General features: G+C 32.5%; 1 protein-coding gene across 1 annotated transcript; it reads left to right on the top strand.

Annotated features, from left to right (window-relative positions):
- The first annotated feature begins 464 nt into the window (after positions 1-464).
- Positions 465-1960, top strand: LOC114759151 (probable S-adenosylmethionine-dependent methyltransferase At5g38780). Its single transcript, XM_028948244.1, has 3 exons — positions 465-557; positions 739-1395; positions 1622-1960. The coding sequence occupies exons 1-3, from the start codon at positions 465-467 to the stop codon at positions 1958-1960; spliced, it is 1089 nt and encodes a 362-aa protein (XP_028804077.1).
- The last annotated feature ends 8370 nt before the right edge of the window (positions 1961-10330 follow it).

Here is a 10330-nt window from a genome sequence, read left to right as displayed (position 1 = left end):
AATCTAGGTGTAATTTATTTTCTAGGAACGATTTTTTTTTTTAGCTATATACAACATATTATCTACTTTGTACAAAATAGAAGACATTTTCATATAGTTAAAGATATATGACACGCAATCGAATAAGATTTGCACTTAATCGTAAAAAAAACAAGAGTCTTTAGGTACTACTAATAAATTTCTTAACGGGAAACTTTTCAGCAATTTTTCATATTTTATTGTGTCTAACGTATCAATCAAGACATCTAGTCATCTTTGTATTCTATTATGTGATTCATCAACAATGGCGGCTCCTAGACTTATTTTCTTTTCTTGGTAGCTTCGCTTTTATGCACTGCCAGTCAAAAATCAATCCTTGCACAAATTTTATATATATATATGTGTGTGTGTGTGTGTGCATGTGTGTGCGTTATCATCATATAGGAACGTTTGACACAAACAACCACTAAATTATCACAAAAACTATGGGAAGCCAAAAAGGCTCCGAATCTTATCAGGCATTCCCTATGAACGGAGGAGATGGCCAGCATAGTTATGCTCAGAATTCCACCAATCAGGTTCTTCTTCTTAAAATTTTATTCAGACTGAGTTTCTTTATCGAGCAGCTCGAAAGATAGAGTCCCTGATCACCACTTGATGAAACACTTCAAATTTTAATATTGTGTTTGCCAGAACAATATGTTTGTTTATATATATTCTAATCGTACAAAGCTAATTAAGTTTGATCTTATTTGGCAGCGTAGAGGAACAGATAGTGCCAAAAACATTATCAAAGAGACAATTCTTGAGAAGCTCAATCTGGAAACACATTTGCAGAATTCCTCTCATACTTTTCGCATAGCAGATTTGGGGTGTTCAGTTGGACCCAACACATTTTTCACTGTTCAAAACATTATAGAACCTGTGAACCTTAAATATCAATCCCAAGAAGAATATACTACAGATTCGGTTGAATTTCAAGTGTTTTTCAATGATCATGTTGGTAATGATTTTAATACACTTTTCAAGTCCCTTCCTGAGGACAAGCAGTATTTTGCAGCAGCTATGCCTGGTTCATTTCATGGCAGATTGTTTCCAGAATCAAGCATTCATGTGTTCAACTCATCTTATACTCTTCATTGGCTGTCAAAAGTACCTAAAGAAATAGTTGACAAGAACTCTCATATGTATAATAAAGGAAAAATTTACTTTACAAGTGAGGACAAGGAAGTTGCAGAAGCATATTCTGCACAATTTGAAAGAGACCTTGAGAGCTTCTTGAATTCAAGAGTCTTGGAGCTTGTTCCTGGGGGCATCATGATTCTTATCATTTGCTGTGTCCCACCAAATGCCTTGAACGCATTCCAAACTTCTATAAATATCATGGGCAATGTTCTTGTGGAGATGGCCAATAAGGTAAATAATAAACAGTTACTCTCCCTATATTAAATCTCTCTAGATTACTAATGATTGTGTTAACCAAGAAGGCACCAAAAAAGCTGCTAAATTTTTGAACAAATGATTTGATCTTTGGCATAGAAATGATTGTTTATCTTTTAATCTTCATTATTGATTATTTAGCTGTTGAAATAATTATTGATAAGCTGTTCCTTCAAGTAACTTCATTTGCATATGAATCAAGGGATTACTAAGCGAAGAATTGGTGGATTCATTCAACATACCTATCTACGTTCCCACATCAGAAGAGGCAAAGGAATCGATTAAGAAGAATGGGAATTTCAAAATTGTGAAGTCAGAATTCTTATTTCGTCTGATGAACAGTGAGTACCAAAGAGATGCTCATAGTTCAAGCATGCATTTTAGAGCTGCGTTGGAAGGAGTTTTCAAGGAACACTTTGAGCACGAGATTGTGGATGACATGTTTGTACAGCTTGAGAAGAGATTGGCGTCAGAAGCCAGCATCCTTACAGACCCAAGATACAAGGAGTTGGGAGAGTTACTTATCATCAAGCGCAACTAAGGATTGTGATTCACATTAAACAATTCTCTTCAAGTCTAGCAAAACGTTGATCCTGCATTGTGGTTTATTTTCCTTTCTTTCTGTTTTTATTCTTCGAGATCTTAGAAATAATTTGAATAATTAGTTATGTGTAAATTGCATAGAACCGGCAATAAGATGCATTGCTCATGACAAGGTTTCGAAAGCCAGACTGGACCGGACCGAATGATATGATCGGTCCATCCTTCACACGTTCCCTTTACCAGCTTGTTTCACAAGTTTAGACTGATTAAAGGGTTGAGTCATTTTGAGCCATCTTGAACCAACGTTTTTAAATATAGAAAAGTTTCTTTTGCTTGCCCTTCTATCGTCCCACACTCGCAAAAGGAACAACAATGAAAAAACAAGGAGAGGAAGATAATATTGAAAATAAAGGAGAAAAATAAAGAACAATGCCAATTAAACCATACGAACCACATTTAATTTCTTCTACTCACTACAAAAAATTTGACTTTCAGCGGTGACATTGAAAAGTTTAAGCGGTAACATTTTGTCGCCGCTCGGTCATTGCCCTAGCGGCCATGGTTGAAGCTTATTAGCAGTGACTTTGTAAGTTGCTGCTAAAAGTTTATTTTCAGCGGCAACTAAAGTTCCCCACTGACCTTTTAGTGGCGACATAATGTTGCCGCTAAAAGGTAATGAGTTTGCTACCAGCAAATGTCGCCATTGAAACATAAGAATCAATGGTGACAATTGACGGATTGTCATCGCTGATGGAGGTTTCAACAGTGACACTTAAGTCACCGCCGATTATATTTTTATGTCGCCGCCAATTACCATGTCACCACTGAAAGTTTAATTATTTTTATAATATGTTAATTGTTCAAATTTTTTATTTATATTCTTGATAAATATCATCATAAGGTTTAATAAAAATAAAGTAATTAATTAAAAAATATAATATATTAAATAATAATATTTATAGCCATCAAAGTGTTTCTATGTCTTTGACAAAAATAAAAAATTGTTCAATTAATAGATACATTATGTAATGCAAAAGGAAAATTATGTAGAAGGGATTAATACTAGGGAAGCCAAAAGTAGGAGTATCCACATGAGCATTTAATTGTATCTTTTGCATGAAAGCAGTAAACTGAGCTTGTACTTTCTGCTCTACTAATTGTTCCATCCATTGTTTAAGTTGTGTGCACATTTTACTGACATTTTTTCTCGCTCTGCTGCACATTCTGTTTCCATTTTTTCTCACTCTGCTGCACATTCTGCTTCCATCTTCTCTCACTCTGTAGCAAGATTTACTTTCATCTTTTCTCGCTCATCCTCAAATCTTCGTTCAAACTCTTCATACAATTGGGTGTGCACATTCTCAAATGAATCATTAGATTGAGAGTGAGCTCTCTTCGTTCGAGGCTCTGCTCCATAACCTTTTCCTCTAACATATCCTGACCTCTCACCAAGAATAGCCATCAATATCTCATCAGAGGTTATTTGAGCATCACTCGTTAAGCATTGTTGCTAAACGAGTTCATATATACTATCCTATGGTTGCAAATTACAAATTAAATTAATGAAACAAAAAAATATTTAATTAAAACATAAAAGATAAATATAATGCATACATGAATCTCTTCAGATTGCGGATCTGCCCACTCTAACTAGCCATCTGTGGTTTTCCTAGTATATGTTATCTTCCAAACCTAATATGGGGGCTAGGCTGTCCACTGGTGGGGTCTCTCTATAAAACATAATATACAAAAATAACAAATATTGAAAGATGAAAAACTTGATCAGAAAAACAAAGTGAAGTGAAGAGGCAACTTATTACAGAGAAGTCAACCTTTGCAAATGATTAGGGACTACATGTATGCTTTATCGTTTTCCTTAGTTTTGTGTGTTTCTAGCACTTTTATTCTACATCAAATTTGAGTAACTACTAAGTTTATTGAATGAAATTATTATCCATTTAAATAGTTAGAATTTAGTAAGATACCTTAAATAGATGTGACTAAAAATATCTCAATAACCACTCCCAATCTTCAAAACTTACAGTTTGAGGTGGATTTGCCAACCTTTCTTCATTAGTGTCAAATTTCTTATAGTGGCTATGCAAGTTGGTCTTCCAATTTTTGAAAGCATTTTGCAATGTAGTCACTATCATTTTTTGGACTTTTTTTTCATTTGTTACAATAACAGGTTGAAAGTTTTCCTAAAATAAACGTCAAAATTAGCATAAGTACTTGTTTTGAAAGCATAATCAAACTAAGATATATATATTTACTAAACATAAATTGTACCTTTACTTTTAAAATCATGAAATCAATATAATGTGTAAACATTCTTCTACTCAGCACAATCCTTCAAAGATATTGTGGTTTTAACAACATAACCACAATAATTAGCTAGCTCTCTTGCTCTGGGTACTACTGCTCTTCTCATGTCATCTGTAAAAGTAAATTGAATCAAAATGTCCTTTAGCTTCACCACTTTTCTTGAAAACTAAAAGCTTATTACTGATGTTATTATCATTGATGTCATTATTTTGATATTGCACATTAAATTTAGTAGGAATGTCTTTCAAGTATCATGAACAAAAAGTTAGACTTTCATTTACCAAATATCCTTCTGCAATTGATCATTCGAGTCGAGCCTTATTGTCGACATATGACTTAAGATTTTGCAAATACCTACAATAAAAAAAGTTGAGCCTTATTGAATAGTTTTAAATGATAGATTGTAAATATAATTCTAAAGTGGCCTTGTTAAAGCAAATTACCTTTCTATGGGATATATCCAATGATATTGAATTGGCCCCACCAACTTTTGCTTCTCCTATTAAGTGTATAGGCTAGTGAACCATTATGTCAAAAAATGCAAGTGGGAATATAGTCTTTAACTTGCACAAAATTATTTCTATTTGACTTTATAATTTGTCAAGTTCTTCACATGTTAAACACTTTGAACAAAGATTTTTAAAAAAATTTCCCAATTGTATTATTGGTTCACTTACTCAAGGAGGTAATAACCCACATATTGCAATTGGAAATATTTTCTGCAATAGCACATGGTGATCATGACACTTCAAACAAAATATTTTTCGCACATAAATGTTGATACACCTTGAGATATTAGATGTAAAAGTATTAGGTACTTTTAAGTTAGCCAAGAATTTGCAAAGGGATTTTTTCTTTTTAGGGGATAATGTATAAGGAGTAGGAGGCTTATAAACATCATTACTATTCTTAATCGGGTGCTAATTACTCCTAATGTCCAAATCTATCAAATCATTCCTGCTTTTTAATGTGTCGTTTGTCTTTCCAACTAAATTCATCACCATCGATACAAAATTATTAGAAACATTTCTTTCTACATGCATCACATCAAGATTATGTCGTATCAATAAATTTTTCCAATAAAGCAATTGGAAAAAAAAATACTTCTTTTCCTCTAATTATAAGCCTTACCATCTGTAGGGCTCTTTTATTTCTGCTCTTTTCCAAATGACACATTACCCAATTGTTCTAATTATATAAGTGCTTCATCTCAAATTAATGGAATTGGTAGAGCCCTAGGTTCTTCTTTCCCATCAAATGATTTTGCATCTTTGCGCCATGGGTGATTTTGTGGAAGAAAGCGCCTATAACTCATGTAAGATTGCTTGCTCCTTAATGAAATGTAATGTGTGTCTTTGTGGCAACAAGTGCATGCAACGCAACAAGTGCATGCAACTTGCCTTTAGTTGACCATCTTGAAAGATTTTCATACGTAGGAAAGTCATTTATTGTCCACAATATTGCTGCATACATGATAAAATTTGATTGAGAAAATGCATCATATGTTTGTACCCCTACTTACAATTGTTTCAGCTCCTCAATTATTTGTTATAAGTAAACATTTATTTCATTACCTGGATACTTTGGACCAAGAATAAGAAGTTTCATCATAAAGTATGAACATTTCATGTAAAGCCATGATGGCAAATTATATGGTACCAAAACTACAGGCCAAATGTTATAATTTGGCACTTATTTTCCTAAAACGTTGAAATTCATAGAAAAGCTAAGGTATTATTGGTCAAAGTGTTTCCAAGCAAGAGAGTTAGTTGGATGTCTCAATACACCATTATTTGTGTGCTTCTCCTTATACCACCTTGTAACATCCTGATTTTGTTATCTCTCAAGTTTAAATAGATATTTATTATGATAAAAAAAAGGTTCAATATATATATAAGAAATTAAAATAATTCTGATCTTGTGTATGTGTGTATATATATAAGAAAATAAATAAAATAGCAATGTTAATAAGTCCCACATTGATTAAATGATGGGAAGATGAATAAAATAGCAATATTGAGAAGTCCCACATCAACTAAATGATAGGAAAAGGGAGTTCTAAGAGCCTATATATAGGTGGTAGTAGGGGAGGGTTAAAGATGAATTAAATAATTTTCGCACAAAACTGAGATAGTCTCAGTAAAGTGTTGTTTATGAGTTCGTGAACCGTTGGATTGGGCTGTAATTTGGTCAGCGGGTTCTGGACTTCATACTCATCAATTTCAATAGTTGGATCGTCAATTAGACCTCCGAGTTACACGTTATTAGATATAAAATACTACTATGGCATTTTCGAGTACTGGCCTCGTTTGTAATTGACTGTTAGTTAGGAGTCTAAGTAACTAAATTTCTATTTGTTACATGTATTGGTATGATGTTGGTGAGTAATTTTATAACCAAGTTTCGTATATGTATATTATGTTTTATATGATCTATCTTGTAGGATACTATTTTGAAAAGAATTGAGATTGTTTATGTCATTAGAAATCAATGATTAGGACTATGAGATATTATCCCGGAATTCATTTGATATTGCATATAAATGCATTATTGTGAATCCTATGCATCTAGTTTGGTTGGGGGAGGAGACGATAGAGTATACAGATATATACATGCCACGCGGTATTGGCCTCCATATAGAGCTCTATGATTGGCCACTATTATTGTCCTACTAGTTCTTCGAGGGGGGACCCATGGTCCACCGAGTACTCTATGGTCTTTGGCCATTCCATATCACTCGTGTAGTGAGCTTGTCAGAGTAGCCAGTCAAATAGAAAGAACTTAGCCCATAGATCCAGTCGGCAAAAATAAGGAGGATATAAAGATGGCTTTGGAGTTCATGGATTGCATATGATATGGTATCTTCATTTGATATTTATATCTTTTGAATAAATAAAAAGTATGTTATCTCTTTTGAAATCATCAGCTGTATGAGATTGGTACAAATATTTGACTTATATGGTTATTGTGAGTTTAATTGTTAAATAAATGTCTATTGATTGTTATTAACTCTGTGTATCCTACCTGACATCTCACTAGTCCATGCTAGTATGTGAGATAGGTAAAGATTTAGTTATTGAGACGTTATCTCATCCTTGTTGTTTAACATTTTTCAGGTGAAAGATTTAGAGGAGGGATGTCAGGGAAGGCTCAAGAGGAGTAAAGCTACATTAGCCACTTATAGCATCTCTTTAATTTATGAGTTATGTTGTTTGCTGTATATTGTCACTTTAGGATAAATTGTGTTTAATTGATTCATGCATTATTATATTTTATGTCCTTCGATTTGTTTGTTATGGTATACATGCTAGTAGTTGGTCAGAGGCCTAAGATCGCATGTGATTTGTTTGTGAATTTATTATAAACTATGAATTAAGATTTAATTATTAATATTTTAATTTATGAGCTATATTATATGTTGTTTTATAACCATATTAGATGAGATTAATCCTTTTTTACATAGTTTACATTTGAATGAGTTAAGAAAAGTTCTTTTATTCATGATAGGATGTATGATTGGATGCTGCTCTTTTCTATCATGGATAACATTATTATATAATTAGTTAGTGTAAATGAATGTGATATAATTTGGGTTTGTATTTAGAGTATGATTTGGTTATAAAAAGTTATTTCTTAAAGTTACTATAAAAGAGTTTATCAGTTTATTTAGGAAGGTTTTCACACCTTATTTCTTTAGCTGTGTCTCTTGCCATATAAGGTCTTTGTAGCCTAGGTGTTATTAGAAAATGCCTTAAGACTTTTTGGGAAATCATTTTTTCCTTTTTTCTTGTTCAACTTCCATCTAGGTATCTTGCACTTAGGATATGATTCTTCATTTGCATGTTCCCTCAAGTATAATATGCAGTCATTTCCAGAAACATTAATTTTATTATAATCTAAACCCAAATCATAAATTATCTTCTTAGCTTCATAGAATGAGTTTGGCACTAAAGCTTCCTTTTGGGAGAACATATTTCAATAGGGCCAATGGTGCATCTATGGATTTATTGCTCCAATGGTTAAGGCACTTCAATTGAAGCAATTTTACGATAAAAGACAATTTTGATATCTTGCTATAACCTGGATAAAGTTCTATCTCTGCATCTTTTAATAAGTTGTAGAACCTTTTGACATGCACATTAGGCTCTTTGCTCTCATTTAATTCATTGTTCATATTATCCATAGAAGGGATATTATATGCATCACATGCCATCCTTATAAGGTTCTCCTCCTCATAAGTATCATCTTCTACTGCTATACTTGAAGTCTCACAATCACTTTGACATCTAATGATTTTCCTATGCAAGTCTCACATCTTATAACTATCCCAGAAACCCTTACTCAATAAGTCAACCCCGACATCTCTTTTCGCTTTGAATATAACATTCATATATTTTTTTACAAGGACAACGCATGTTGCTTGTCACTCTATTCTGAGTAAAAGCCCATTTAAAAAAACCATCTAGTCCTTTAATGTATGTTAGGTTGCCTTTGTCTTTAATATCTAACCAACTTTTATCCATTTCTATTTCATAAAAGTTTGAAGACTAATATAAGATAGGAAAAAACAATAAATACTAAAGTGCAAGAAATAAACATATAGTTTATGATGACTAGTATTCCTCATGAAATAATTTAGAGTCACAAGTCCTCTTTAACCCAATATTTAAAACTTGTAGAAACCAAATATTTATATAAATCCCATAAATATCATGAACGTGATAGATTTCAAGCTAATATCCCTACACAAACAAGCATGGTCTTGAAATAAAATGAGATTATCACATTTGGGGTGCAAATTCATATTTCCTTTAGGAAAAATGTAAAATTAAAAAGGGAAGTCACTCTTTAATATTAGATTAGTGCATAGGTCACTTTCATTAATTACATCAATACAAGTGTAATGCTGCTCTTGTCATTACACATTTAAATAATGCATACATGGGGTTAATTGAGATCATCTTAAAATGATTGTATATTTAAGAAGAAACATATAAATTTCCAGCCAAAATGTTTCTCCTTTTTCAAATTATAATTTTGTTCTATAAAGGTGTCATTAATATGCTACTCAAAGACTAACATAAGAGCAAACAAAATCAATACCTAATATAATTTTGTCATTCTGTCAAGCAATTTATCAAACACCTTGTAGGCATGCAAACTAACTCATAAAGTAAGCATATTAGTTCATAGCAAGCAACCATAATTTTTTCAGCACCCACGTAAAGTAGCGCAAAGCCATATGGTGGGTAGATTGACAGCTATATTGATTGTGTAGTTCTCTCAAATTAGTTTCAAGAATTTTGTTTAAAAATTCTTTGGCTATTTGAATTGATCAATGATCCAGTGGTCAGATTTTTTGCCTTAGTCATTGAGGAAACCAACTATGACTTTGCAAGTGAGATTTTTTATTTAATGTTGTGGCCCAAGATTGGCTAGACATGTCGAAGCAATATAACCATCAAGTGATGATTTTCAACATTCTTGAAGAATTAAGACTATACTGAGTTGTGTACATTTTTCAAATAAATTTAACAAGTATTAAAGCGTAAGCCCTAGTGTCAGCTAATTACAAAGAAGAATCAGATTTTTTTCAGCCTTTCATTTAATTGATCAATATTTTATCAAGTAACCATAAATTTTTCCAGCACCCACATTTAAATAAATTCATCAAGCTTATGCTCGTTCAAATTTTCAGCATTCCTCTTACGCTACAAACAGCTACTATACAAAAAAAGATTATCAAGATCCAATTAATGTCTACATCCACACAGCAACACAAATCCAGAAAAAATGAAATAGGATTCTATAATATATTCCTCCACATATACACACGGCAACGGTCAAATCCATAAGGGGATTTTATAAAAAAAAAACACCGCAACTCCCAAAGAATAAAAAGAACAGGAGCAGATAATGGACCTCACACAATCAAACATTGCAAAAGTGAAGAAAGGTCCAAGGTCGCATACTATATCACAGCAAACTAGATGGAGAATCAGATCTAAAAACATAGATCAGGGAAGGAAGAAAAATGCAGTAC

Source organism: Neltuma alba, unplaced genomic scaffold (assembly GCF_004799145.2).
Source record: "Neltuma alba isolate B1F8T4 unplaced genomic scaffold, ASM479914v2 tig00010801_pilon, whole genome shotgun sequence".
In the NCBI taxonomy this organism is placed as follows: Eukaryota; Viridiplantae; Streptophyta; class Magnoliopsida; order Fabales; family Fabaceae; genus Neltuma; species Neltuma alba.
Note: the sequence above shows the minus strand (reverse complement) of the source record. Positions and strands in the feature narration are given on the sequence as shown.